Source organism: Carlito syrichta, unplaced genomic scaffold, assembly GCF_000164805.1.
Source record: "Carlito syrichta isolate Samal-C Ts95f unplaced genomic scaffold, Tarsius_syrichta-2.0.1 Scaffold241276, whole genome shotgun sequence".
Classification (NCBI taxonomy): Eukaryota; Metazoa; Chordata; class Mammalia; order Primates; family Tarsiidae; genus Carlito; species Carlito syrichta.
The window spans coordinates 780,837-795,162 of NW_007185372.1; the positions used below are offsets into that span (position 1 = coordinate 780,837).

The 14,326-nt window shown below is 34.4% G+C and overlaps 1 protein-coding gene across 1 annotated transcript in view; it reads left to right on the forward strand.

Annotated features, from left to right (window-relative positions):
- The window catches only part of VPS54 (VPS54, GARP complex subunit), a gene marked incomplete at its 3' end in the record, with an annotated part of 99,035 nt that extends 85,057 nt beyond the window's left edge, over positions 1 to 13,978 (forward strand). Inside the window, exons 13-20 of the mRNA XM_008051883.2 lie at positions 3,565 to 3,694; positions 4,992 to 5,173; positions 5,648 to 5,760; positions 9,365 to 9,428; positions 12,039 to 12,144; positions 13,027 to 13,114; positions 13,674 to 13,795; positions 13,898 to 13,978. Coding sequence (XP_008050074.1) covers positions 3,565 to 3,694; positions 4,992 to 5,173; positions 5,648 to 5,760; positions 9,365 to 9,428; positions 12,039 to 12,144; positions 13,027 to 13,114; positions 13,674 to 13,795; positions 13,898 to 13,978 — 886 coding nt within the window. The remainder of the gene's footprint in view (positions 1 to 3,564; positions 3,695 to 4,991; positions 5,174 to 5,647; positions 5,761 to 9,364; positions 9,429 to 12,038; positions 12,145 to 13,026; positions 13,115 to 13,673; positions 13,796 to 13,897) is intronic.
- Positions 13,979 to 14,326: the final 348 nt, after the last annotated feature.

Consider the following 14,326-nt stretch of genomic DNA (forward strand, 5'->3'; position numbering starts at 1 on the left):
ATGGGGTTGTTTGTTTTTGCTTTTCAGCACATTTGAGTTCCTTGTAGATATTAGATGTTAGGCCTTGGTCAAACATACAGTTGGCAGATATTTTTTTCCCAGTCTCCCTGCTCTCTTGATGGTTTCTTTGGCTTGGAAGAAGCTTGTCAGTTTGATGAGGTCCCACTTATCTATCTTATCTCTTATGGTATGGGCACTTGGGGGTTTGATCAAGAATTGGTTGCCAGTTCCAATTTCCATAAGGGTGTCTCTTGTGCTTTCTAAGGTTCTTATAGTTTGAGGTTTTATGTTTAGGTCTTTGATCCATTTAGAGTTGATTTTTGTGTATGGTGATAGGTAGGGGTCTTATTTGAATCTTTTGCATGTGGTCAGCCAGTTTTCCCATTTACTGAATAGGTTCTCCTCTCCCCAGTGGTTGTTGTTGGAGGCTTTGTTGAGAAATTGAGGTTTTGCTTCTAGAATCTCTATCCTGTTCCATTGGTCTATATGCCTGTTCTTGCACCAATACCAAGCTGTTTTGATTATTGTAGCTTTATAATAAAGTTTAAAGTCTGGGAGTGTGATACCTCCCGCTTTTTTTGTTTGTTTGTTTTTTCTTTTTGCTGAGGATTGTTTTGGCTGTTCGAGGTCATTTATGTTTCCATATGAATTCCTGTATTGTCATTTCCAGGTCTGAGAAGAATGCTGCTGGTAATTTTAATGGGTATTGTGTTAAATATGCAGTTTGCCTTGGGTAGGATGGATAACTTAACAATGTTGTTTCTTCCAATCCACGAGCATGGAATATTTTTCCATTTGTTTGTGTCATCTTTGATTTCTTTGAGCAGTGTTTTGTAGTTTTTGTCGTAAAAAGTCTTTCACATCTCTGGTTAGGAAGATGCCAATGTATTTCTTTTTTCTATGGCTGTTGTGAATAGGATTATGCTTTTTATTTGAATTTCTATTTGTTTATTGTTGGTGTATAGAAATGCTACTGTCTTTTGCACTTTTATTTTATACCCTGAGTTCTTTATCAGTGCAGAGAGATTTTTGACAGATTCTCTTGGGTTTTCAAGGTATAGAATCATGTCATCTGCAAAGGATAGCTTGACTTCCTCTTTTCCTATTTGGATACCCTGATCTCCTTCTCTTGTCTGATTGCTCTGGCTAGGACTTCAAAAACTGTTGAAAAGGAGGGGTGAGAGTGGGCATCCTTGTCTTGTTCGGGTTTTCAGGGAAAATGGTTCCAATTTCTGTCTGTTTAGCAGTATGTTGGCTGTGGGTTTCTCATAGATGGCTCTTACTATTTTGAGGTATGTTCCATCTATGCCTAGATGTTCGAAGGTTTTTAATCAAGAAGGAGTGCTGCATTTTATCAAAGGGCTTTTTCCACTTCCAATGATATAATCATATGTTTTTTGTTTTTACATCTGTTGATGTACTTAATTATGTTTATGGTCTTGCGAATGTTGTGACTGGCTTATTTCACACAGCATAATGTCCTCAAGGTTCATCCATGTTGTAGCCTGTATCAGAATTTCCTTCCTTTTAAGACTGAATAATGCTCTATTATATGTATATATAACATTTTGCTCATTCATCTGTCAGTGGACACTTCCAGTTTTTGCTATTTCAAATAGTGCTGTTATGAACTTGGGTATACAAATATATCTTAGAGTATACAATTTGTATACAAATACATGCTTTTAGTTATTTTGAGTGTACACCCAGGAGTAGAATTGCTGCTTTATGTTTGAGTTTATTTGCTTTTTCCCCATTGACATGGAAGTTAAAGATCTAATTGAACTTTAAAAATAAAAAAGTATTTTTAAAAGCAAAATTATAACCAATATCCATGTAACAAACATGCATGTGTACCTCTGGAAGTGAAAACAAAATTATAAAAATTTTTAAAAGGTAACATTCCAACTTCTTGGATTAAGTCACCCTACTCTTTTTAAGACTTGAGTTGTTTTTATTTCTCTTTTCTGTTTATATTTTTGTGAAGTGGTGGCATATTTTCAAGAGTTTCAGATTCCTTAATCATTCTGTTACAAGGGGGCAAATTTTAGTAAGCCTTCAGAAAATAAAACTTTACTTCAGTAGTTATTTTGAACTTTGAAATTTAAGCAGAAATTTTTGTGGGAGCTGGTATTAAAATACCACTGGACTGTTTATGTAGAAATACATGTTGGAGTAGAGGAAACTTAGTCAATGAGAAATAGATTAATTATAGGTTCTAATTCTACTCTGTTAACCTTGTGACCTTGGGTAGGTCACTGAACTTCTAAATTCAGTATCCTCTTGTGAAAATAGATATGTATCTATTATGTCTACCTCAGAGTGAGAGAATCAAACAAGACAGTATATTAATTTCTCTATTATTGTAAATTATTAGCAAATTTAGTGCTATTATAATTTTGTTGAATAGCAGGTAATAACTTCCTTTAATACCTTAACCCATTTATAAGAGTAGTTTGCCTCAAATTAATATGCATCAGTGCTTCTTTGTAGTATCTTTGATAATTATTTTAATTCAACTGAAAGGGGGAAAATGATTTTAAAGCACTTAACTTGGCTCATAGTGACAATAAACTGAACTGTTGGCATGGAATCAGTGGTCTTTACATATACCCTGAATGGGAAAATGTTTAAAAACAGAAAGTTTTACATTTCCCCTCAAAATTGAAAAAAGTGCATTACATTTTATAAATATTTGATTGGAAGTTTGAAAGTTTGATTGTAAGTTCCTTAAAGGCAGCAACTTACAGTGTTTTCTCCAAGTGCCTAGCACATAAACACAGTAAATGCTCACTCAGTAAATATTAGTTCAGTTGAACTGAATATTTACAGTCATTCATAACTAGAAGTAAAAAGAGGGCCTGCTTGTTACGAAATAACATTCCTTCCTTCTTCTTTTCTACACTGTATCATCCTAGGTGTGTATGCACAAGCCTACCCTGCATCAGCTACCACCTTGTACCTAAATAAATAAAATTTTATTTTGCTATAGTTTCTGCAGACTTTCCAAGCAGAGTCTGAACTATGTTAAAAATAATATGGACAGGCTCGGTGGGTCAGTCTATAATCCCAGCACTTTGGGAGGCTGAGGCAAGTGGATTGCCTGAGCCCATGGGTTCGAGACCACCGGGCAACTTGGTGAGACCTCATCTCTACAACAACTAAAAAATTAGCCAGGCATGGTAATGCATGCCTGTAGTTCTGGCTACTTGGAAGGCTGAGGCAAAAGGATCGCCGGAGCCCAGCATGTTGATGCTGGGGTGGCCGTAGTGTGCCACTGCACTTCAGCCTGGACGACAGAGTAAGACTCCAACTCAAAAGAAAGAAAAAAAAACCAGTGGAGATAGAAAATTATTCTTATATAAGGCTAGGAAAAAATGCATTTGTATTTTCTGAGCGTATTTAAGTAATGCTTTACTATAAAAACAATAAGGTGTATTTGATATATCTTAGAATTTTTCCTCAAATGTGAATTTTACAGCTTTTTCATCCTTTTCATTGGTATTTATAGAGGATACTGTGTTTACAACTTTACCTAACTAAATCCCATTTTATCATTTTCAGAGTCAGTGAAGACATGAAATTAACTGACTTAGAACTAGGAAAGCTGGCAAATAATATCCAGGAGTTACTATATAGTGCCTCAGATATATGCCATGATCGAGCTGTTAAATTTCTAATGTCAAGAGCAAAGGTAGTTCTTTTCATAAAGCTTTAGATATTTTATATTTTATACATAGTATAGTTATTTTGAAGATCTGGAATTATGTCTTTGCTTGTATCTCTATGTTCCCCTATAATGCATATTACATTCTTAACACTTAATAAAGTTAATGATGCTATCATGTGATCTGTTAGGGAGATGTTGAGATACAAAATAATCTAAATAAAAGAAAGAGGAAAAATTATTAAAGTGCTCTTTAAAATAAATTATTGAAGGATGCATTTTGAAATATATGTTAATAATGAATTTGAAATGAATATGCTGTTATATATGTATATCTGTATATATAGACATATAATATTAAACAAGTTTATAATAAAATTATTTAGCTGGGCGGGGTGACTCATGCCTATAATCCCAACACTTTGGGAGGCCAAGGCAAGAGGATGACCTGAGCCCAGGGGTTCGAGACCAGTCTCGGCAACTTGATAAGACCTCATCTCTACAATAAACCAAAAAACTTGCCCGACGTGGTGGCGGGTGCCTGTAGTTCCAGCTACTTGGAAGGCTGAGGTGGAAGGATAACCTGAGCATAGCAGGTTGTGCCTGTGGTAGCCATAAAAGTACCACTGCACTCCAGCCTGGGTGACAGAGTAAGTCTCTGACTCAAGCAAATAAGTTAACTAATTAAATTTAAATTAAAATAAATTAAAATTATTTAAACTCCAACATAGCCAGGAACAGTGACTTACGCTTATATTCCCAGCACTTTGGGTGGTAGAGATGAGAGGATTACCTGAGCTCAGGGTTTCAAGACCAGCCTGGGCCAATTGGTGAGACCTTATCTTTACAGTAAATCAAAAAATTCGCCAGGTGTGATGACACGTGCCTGTAGTTCCGTTCCAGCTACTTGGGAGACTGAGACGGAAGGATTGCCTGAGCTCAGCAGCTTGAGGCTGCGGTGACTGTGAAAGTGCCACTGCACTGCAGCCCCAGCAACAGAGGAAGACTCCAACTAAAAAAAAAAATAGTAAAAAATAAACTCCAACATATTGAAAATTGTATAGTCTGACCTGAATCATTTGCGCTACTATATTAGTTATAAAAGGATCAGAATCAAATTTAGACACCTTAAGCTTTTCGTATTCAATTTATGGGTCTGAAGTGTTGAGAGTTTTTATTTATGATAAAAAAAGTTAATATAATTTTGTATTATAAAAATAATACAATTAATATTAATCTTTGTTAAACTAAGTTTTATAGCTCATTCACATTTAGTGTTACACTAACTCTTTGTCATGGTTTTTATGTTATCTTTAAAATTTAGGATGGTTTTCTTGAGAAGCTAAATTCCATGGAATTCATAACACTTTCTAGATTAATGGAAACATTCATTTTAGACACTGAACAGATATGTGGAAGAAAAAGCATGTCATTACTTGGAGCACTTCAGAGTCAAGCTAATAAGTTTGTAAACAGGTTTCATGAAGAGAGAAAAACCAAGCTCAGGTATTGGCACCATGTTCATTCTATTTAATTTTCTTATTTTTCTTTGCCAAACATAATTATATTTAAAAGATGTAACTTAATTGACTGGCCAGCCAAAATGTCTGATAAACGTTTTTTCAAATTAAAGGCAGATTATGAAATTAAAATCACATTTCTTGACTTTCCTAAATAGGGTTAGAATGTTTACTTCTATTAAATTGCTTATTAGGAAGATCCTCAATAGGTTGACTTTTCTTTCTCATTCAATGTTAAGTAAATTGTGTCATCACTCTTTTTGGTTAGGCTAAGAGATATGAAAAGAGAAATATTTCTAAAAGTATTGGTCCTATTTATAAATGATTCCAGTTTATTAAGGTGTTCAGCACTTTAAAAATCTTATATACTCACAAGTTCTCCTTTCCTTTTTTTCAACCAAGAAAGGTGATGTTGAAATACTGAAGTTTACCTTTAATCTTTCCTTTTACTTTTGAATAGCCTCCTCTTAGACAATGAGCGCTGGAAGCAAGCCGATGTTCCTGCAGAATTTCAGGATCTTGTTGATTCCATATCTGATGGAAAGATTGCTTTACCTGAAAAAAAATCAGGAGGTATGTGCATTTGTTCACACATTCTCTTTCAATTTTATGTAGTTTGTTTACTTTGTATGAATGCTTAATATTTCCTTAATTAGTAGTGCCTGTTGAAAAGTCTAGAGCTAATACTCCCAGCTTAGTTAGTAAATAGTTGATAGGAAAAATATCTGTGATACTCTAAAATAATAATTTCAAGTATTAATTGAGTGTTCACAATATGCCAGACATTGGACTATATGCTTGACATGCGTTACTCCAGTTTATCTTCACAGCGATTTATGATGAAGGGACTATTGGTACCTAGTATAACAGGGAGGAAGCTTGAGACTTGGAAGAGTTAAGGAGTTTTGTACAAACTATGAGCTGAGATTTGAAACTAACTATATATAATTTCATAGCTATGTTTTTAACTACTATGCCATATTCTTTAGACATATTTATTCATTCAGTGAATACTAGTTAGCTTCTTTGTGTCATATTGAGACAGAGATAATAGTTATTATTCTACTTTAAAGAAGCTAAGTCTAGTGAACAAAACTAAAAAAAAATAGATGAGCAATCACAAGTAATGTAATTATGTGATAGAGAAAATCAAAGTGTAAAGAACACAAAGAAAGAAAACAGTGAAAGAAATTAAGAAAGAAGTTCCAGAGAGGTAGGAAGAAATCCAGAACATAGAAGTAAAAAATTAGGCTGGGTACCCTCATGCCTGTAATTCTAGCACTTTGGGAGGCTGAAGTAGGAGGATCAATTGAGACCAAGAATTAATGATCAGGTTGGGCAACATAGCAAGACCCTGTCTCTACAAAAAAAAAAATTTCTTGGTATGGTGGTGTACAGCTGTAGTCCCAGCCACTTGGAAGGCTGAGGCAGGAGGATCCCTTGAGCATAGGAGGTCCAGGCTATGGTGAGCCGTAATTGTGCCACTGCACTCCAGCCTGGGTGACAGAACAAGATTCTGTCCCAAAAAAAGTAAAAAAATCAGAATTTAAATGAGAGAATTGTTGTTGGTATCAAATACCAGTTGGGTTTCATATGAAACGGAGGCAATGGCTGGGAGGTATTTTTGTAACCAGTTAAAGTAGAGTCATCATGTGATGATAATACTGTAAGTTGTTTTACAACACATCCCATAACACCAGATTTGAAATGATGAGGTTCTTGAATATTTTGAGTAGAGGAGGCAGTTGGATTATTTCACATTTTATGCATTCAGTGAAAGTTTTATATTTCTATAAAGAAGTATTTTTAAATTGTATCTTCCATTAGTACAACATACAACCATATTACAGGAGAAAGCCTGAGTAAAATATAAATAGTGACCATTAGTTTGACACATAGATTGTTTACAATTCTAGTAATTCAATGGATTGGTAGAGTCAGATTGCTGTTCAATGGTAAGCAACTGGAAAGGTAAGGAAGGGTAGACAAATGTAGCCTACTTTTTCAACAAGTTTGGCTGTGAGGAAAAGTGAGTGATGAAGTGGTAGCTAAAGAGATAAGTGAAATTAGAAAGAAAGAGAATGATTTATGGGGCAAGGTGACTGGAATTGAATCCAGAGTTCAAGAGAAAGGCTACCTCTTCTACCACTATGACAAGAAGGTGAGAATTAAAGACAGGTTTAAAATAGATTAATTCATATAGGGCAGAGAGAAGAATGGAAGGAATTGAGTAAATTTCTGTTATCTAACGGTAATTTTAAATAGGTAACATTGTTGGGTGGTGTTTATAATGAATGTTTTAACTGATTATATGATATTAACAAAACAAAAGCAGCGAAGTAGCAGCAAAAGCTGAAGGAAAAATAGAACACTGACCATTTTAAATCACTAATTTACAATTGTAAGATTTATCACTCATTTAGTCTTTCAAGTTACATTGTTTGACTTCTCACTATGTGAAGTTCTGTACTAGATGACTAGGATGTGTTTTCCTGAACAGCTCATTGTCTTTTAATTCTACTGTAATGCAAACAGAATGATTTTTTAAATTAAAATCATAAATGTAGATTGATTGAATTAACCATGTACTTTTCTTGCAAAGTAAACTATTTTCACTACTTCTTTGGGGAATGCTGACAGTAGGAGGCTTTTCTTACCTACTTGCTTCTATCTCAGTCTTTATTTTTCTCTCTAAATAGCATTGGTATATGTTATTGAAAGTCTACTAACATTTTGCTAGCTTTTATCAAGTTTAAGATCCTAGGTTATTATTCATTCATCCACCATACATTTATTGATTTACTAGCTACTCAGCTAGGCACTGGGGAAATGAAGTTTAATGAATAGCAGCTAATATTGAGTGTTTACTTGCACTGTTTGTTCTAAGCACGTTATATGTGTTATCTCATTTATAGATCCATGAGCTAGACACGGCTAGTATTACCATTAATGTGGAAACTAAGGCCCAAAGAGGTTAACCAACTTGCGTAAGGCTACATAAGTAGGGTAGAACTGAGATTCAAATTCACAGACTGACTTTAGGGCCCTTTTTTCTTATCTACTGTAGTATACTACTCTGCAATAGAGAGAATTGGTTATGACATAGTCTTTGCCCTCAAAAAATTAAAAACCTGACATATATAGTGAATTGTGATTAGAATATATGTCTCACTGGACATCTTTGCTCAAAAGGAAAGAAGAAGTAGACATTTAATGTCTTACAGCTCAAGGGGACTTGAAGTTTAGGGAAGCATAATGGCTTGCCTATGGTAATCTAATTAATTTGGCATGTCTAGGACAGTAATCCAGTCCATTGTTCTTTTTACCTTAATATGCTGAATTTGTTTATTTTTTTGTTGTTGTTTATTTTTATTTTTTGAGAGATAGTCTTACATTGTCCCCCAGGCTGGAGTGCAGTGGCAAAATCATAGCTCACCGCAGCCTTAAACTGCTGAGCTCAAGTGATTCTCCTGCCTCAGCCTCCTGAGTGTCTGGAACTACAAGTGCATGCCATTATGCCTGGCTACTTTTTAAATTATTTTAGTGCCAGGGTCTCACTATGTGCCTATGCTGTTCTCAAACTCTTGGCCTCTAGTGATCCTCCTGCCTCAGCCTCTCAAATGGCTGGGATTATAGACATGTACCACTGCACCCAGCTTGTTTTATAATGATAAAAAATACCACATACTAAAAATAACTTCTGGGTTGAAACCTTGAGAGAATTAAATGTATAATCTCTCAATTGAATGTAGAAATATAAAGGCAACCATTTGAAATGCTAGTTCTGCCTTTCCAAACTAATAACTTTTTTTACAAACTACTTGCAGATCATCTATACAGGCCTAAGGGATAGGCAGTTTATAATCATTATTGCTACCACTAACAACAACTCACCCTGAAAGACAAATATTGTTATCTACATTTGAGTCTCAGAATATTAAGTCATTGGCCCAAAGTCATGCATCTAGGAATTTGCAGTACTGTGTATCGACTCGAAATCGCTCTAACTCCCAATTTACTTCATTTACTCTATGCCAAATTGCTTCCCAAGAAGTAGATATTCATTTTCAGAAATGAGATAAGGCACTAAGTAGAAACTATCTTTTTCAGCTTTTTCTTCAGTATTTTGTTTCATCTTATACCCTTGTTTCAGTTGTTTATTTACTTTGCTTTCTAGCTACAGAAGAAAAGAAACCAGCTGAGGTTCTCATTGTTGAGGGACAACAGTATGCTGTTGTTGGGTGAGTGACACAGTTTCTATATTAAAGTTGAGTCAATGATTTAAAACATGAATCTTGTAGTTCTTTTTTTTTGAGTTGGAGTCTTACTCCGCTGCCCAGGCTAGATTACAATGGCACTTTCACAGCCACTCCAGTGTCGACCTACGGGGCTCCAGTGATTCTTCCGCCTCAGCCTTTCAAGTTGCTAGAACTATAGGCACACGCTACCATACCTGGCTAATTTTTAAATTTATTGTAGAGACGAGGTCTCGCCAAGTTGCCCGGGCTGGTATTGAACCTGCGGGCTTAGGTAATCCACCTGCCTCGGCCTCCCAAAGTCTGGGATTATAGGCTAAGCCACCAAGCCCGGCCTTTCTAGTTCCTCTTTGAAGTGAATTAGAAATTTTGAATTAACAATTTTAAATCCTACAAAAATTTTAAAGGAAATTTTATGGATTTCTTTTATTTTCTGTATTCTGTAGTGTACTTTATTCATTAAGAATTATACTGGCTTAACAAAAAGGGATTGATTTTTCTTGTAAAACAAGTTATCTAGGCAGTCTAAGAGTGATATGGTAGGTCTATGATGTTATTGCTATCCCAGGCTCTTTCTGTTTGTTTATTTGTTTGTTTTGTTTTGTTTTGCGTAGCTTTCTTAGTGTGTAGTATAGCATAGTAGTTTAGGTTATAGGTTCTGGAGCCCACAAAATGTGAAAAATAGTACCATACATAGAATTATTGTGAAAATTATATAAAACATTTAACACAGTTTGAGCACTAATAAGTTGATAGTTGTTGGTTGTTATTATCATCTTTTGAGTAATTTTACTGATAAAAGTATCTACAATTCAAATTAACTAAGAAGAATACAAATTTCATCATTGTCTGCTGCTACATGCTTTTTATTAAAATGGTAAAGTAGTATCTTCATACTCTTTTTTTGTATCTTCAAATTCTTTAACAGCACTTCACTGTTTAAGTATTTTATGTATATGATCTCATTTGATCTTTACAACCACTTTGTAAAACAGGCATTTTAGGGATTATTATTTCTTTTTTACAGTTATAAGAATTGAAGCTTAGAAGATTAAATGATTAACATAAAGTAACCTAAATGGAGTCAGAGTTAGAATCTAGGTCTAACTCCCAGCATATAGACCAGCATTTTGTATGTTTGTGTAGGTTGTGGGTCTCACTCTATTGCCCAGACTGGAGTGTAATAGCACAGTCACAGCTCATTGCAGCCTCAAACTCCTTAGACCAGCCCTTTTTTTCACTATTCTTCTCTGCTTCTTGTCACCATCTAAGTCTTTTTTGAAATAGCCACTGCCTCCAGGAAGATTGTAACTCCATGTCCCTCTGTCATGGCAATTACTGTAGTATAATATAATTACTGATTTTCATATATGTCTCTCTAGTTTGAGTTTCTTAAGGTGAAGAATATGTGTTGCTATTTTTGTTTTTCTTGGAATCATAATAAGTACTCAAAAAGTATGTATAGAATTGATGCTTTTTCTCAATCTGTATTCAAGTCTTTGCTGTCCTCACATTCTAAATTAAAGCCCCCATTCCTTTGTAGGTCTCTGGAGTTCTTCCCCATTTCTGGTGGGGCAAAATTTTTTCAGCCTTCTTATAATCTAATCCCTTCAGTCTAATTATGATTTCCCTCCTTAACTACCCAATATCTGATTGCTCTTCATGTGCTTGATGCAAATCACCCTCACTCCCCAACTCTCTTGCTTTCTGGCTCTTTAGGCAGAGGCCATTGCTGAAAAACCGAACTTCCTGACTAAAGGGGGGACTATTATGATTTGTGAAAGAAGATAGTAAAATATAAGCAATGGACTTATGCTTGGTGACGCAGACTCTAGACAAGCTGTTACAAATCTTTCAAGCTGTTACACCATCTTTCTCGAATAACTAGTTCCTGATATCCTTCAGACTTTTATAAATCATTATATTACATAGCTCTCTCATTTCTGAGCATTATATTGAACTTAGATGTTCTTCAATAAATGGTTCTTTTCCCCTTAATTTCAATCTTCTTTAACCTCACAGTACTGTGTCTTTTTAACTTGTGACACTATGATTTTGGAGAACTTTTTGTGACCTACCAACAAAATTCTTAGGAGACATAATGTCTTTAGAAGCCATGTTAGCTTCTTTTTCATCTCACTGAGAAAATCTGGACTAGGTTCCTTTCATTAATTCAATAGTTATGATTGGGATCCTATTACCTAGGTAACCAGAAACAGTGGGTAGGTTTTTGTCAGTGTTTCTGAATTGACCAAGGAATGGAATACCTGGTGCCTTAGTAAGAATGCCATACAAAGACAGTGCCTATAGTGCAAAGTTTGAGGAGCCACATTCTCAGTGTCGTGCAGTGGCTGACTCTGTAATTGCACAACTTTGAGAGTAAATGCTTCCTTAAACTTTACACCCTAAGCACCTCTCTTGCTGCACGTTAGTCCAGAACCTTGCACTAGTAGGTAAAACATATATTTTATGTTACCAAGGTCATTATATCTGCAGAGAGCCATTGTCCTGATGAATAATTTGATTTTTATATGCCAAATTGGTTTGATGTTTCTTGTTTCAATTACCTACTAGGTCATCTTTCTTTTCTTATAGAACTGTATTGCTGTTAATAAGAATTATCCTTGAATATTGCCAGTGTGTGGATAACATCCCATCTGTTACTACTGACATGCTTACTCGTCTGTCAGATTTATTAAAGGTGTGTATGACTTCACTCTGTTATGGAAAAATAATTGAAAGAATTAATTCATCAGAGTGAAACTCTAAGACATTGCAAGGTCAAGTTATCTTTAAGACATTAGTTCTGTAACATTTGATTGTGGTTGAATCACAACGTGTTACTGGAAAAAGGCTGCCTGCTTCGTTCTCACTCCGCATTTAGTGATTCCTCATTACACCCATAGAGTTGTTAATGACATTGGAGACAGGAGATGATTTGTTCGTTAGGTGCTGAACATGACTGAGGCCACTTAGGTCAAAAAACCTGGACTGGTTTCAAATGTGCATGGAAGGAATTCACTGAACTTTACAAAATTCATCTCACTAAGGTTAGAGATTTTTCTTGCATCATTCTTTCAGAACCATTGATGTAAAATGAAAATGTGGTGATAATTTTATTCAACCATTTCATATTAAGAGATATTTTAAACTATTAGTATAGAGGAAAGGCTTTATTTTTTCAAACCTATTATTTTTTTCAAATCTATTAATGAATTCCATTCTGAATTTGAGTTGTCATGTTTTAATTGAGAAAGAGTGTAACTTGAAAATAGGACTTTCCAGTAAGAATGACTGAAACTTAACTAGTTTTGTGAATGCAAATTAAAGATTAATTTCTGAAAACTGATTTTTAAAATTTCAACCTCTTTCCTACCAGACAATAAATATTGTCATTTAGAATCCCCTTCCACTTTTTTTTTTAATCAATACATACATTGATCTTAATTGTTTTTACTAGAAAGTTCATTTGGTTCTTGGTTGAGAGAAAAGAGGAATGTATTCTTAGAATAGTTAGCACATTGCCAGCATATAAATAATAGTTTTTAATAAATTGTTGGGGTTTTTTTCCTTCTTCTGTTAGTATTTCAATTCAAGAAGTTGCCAGTTGGTTCTTGGAGCTGGTGCACTGCAAGTTGTTGGACTAAAAACAATAACTACAAAAAACTTGGGTATGGATTCTTACATTTAATTTACATACTGACGTGTTACAATGTGTCGCTATACTTATCATATTTCTGTTATACCTGATATTTTCATGAGTCTAACAAAAGCTATAAAAGTAACAAATGCTACTTCATTCACTCTTTTATGTATTATCATAATGAAAAGCTAACTTTGGGGAAATGTTATAAGGAATTTCCACTCCAACAAGTGTAAGTATTTGGAAGTTATACCACTCAAGAAAATGTTAAGATGTAATGTGTATGTGGTACTTTGGGGTGAAAGGTATATGAATGTCAGAAGAAAATCAATTGTCTTGTTATTATCCTCATACTGGTAAGCTCACAACTTGAATCCATTGTGAAAGCAGCATGTTCATTATTTTATTCAGTATCCAAATTATTTTTTTAAGTAAAGTATTTTGCCCTCTGCCATAGTGCTCTTTATTTATGAAATAAACTGGATCTGTAAAACGTTAATGACATTTTTAACTTAATTTGATTTATAATTAAATTCAGCTAATATCTTTTTTTTCCTTCCTTATATATTTATTCCCTGGATCTTTAGCTCTTTCTTCACGATGTTTGCAGTTAATTGTGCACTACATTCCTGTGATCCGGGCTCATTTTGAAGCTCGACTACCACCTAAGCAATATAGTATGCTTAGGCATTTTGATCATATCACTAAGGTACTTTTTCATTGGAGTTTCAAAATTTTAGATCCTTAATTGTTAAGTATTTTTAAGATGTGTCCCAAGGACTTGGAAATACAATATTATTTCTCATTACAGGACTACCATGACCACATAGCTGAAATATCAGCTAAGCTTGTAGCGATAATGGATAGCTTATTTGACAAGCTGTTATCTAAGGTAATGGTTTATAGAAATTATTAGCCTTTACTTGAAAGCATTATGACTTTCCATTTTATAGAGAATCTGTTATATGTAAGTTAAGATGTAATAAAAGAATCTGTTTTCAGAAGATATTTTCCAGTTGGTAGAATTTTCAAATTTTTTTCAGGTAAATATGACCATTTATTGTTGTCGAGGTCACCCATAGTGGTGTAACCCACAGTTGTTTAATAAATCATATTCTTTATAGCTTAGAAAACAACTCAATAAAATGTTCATATTTCCAAAATAGTTGATATTTCATCTTCTATGAGCCTGGGAGGAGGAGAGGAGATGATTCTAAGGATGACAGAAATCTTATACAGA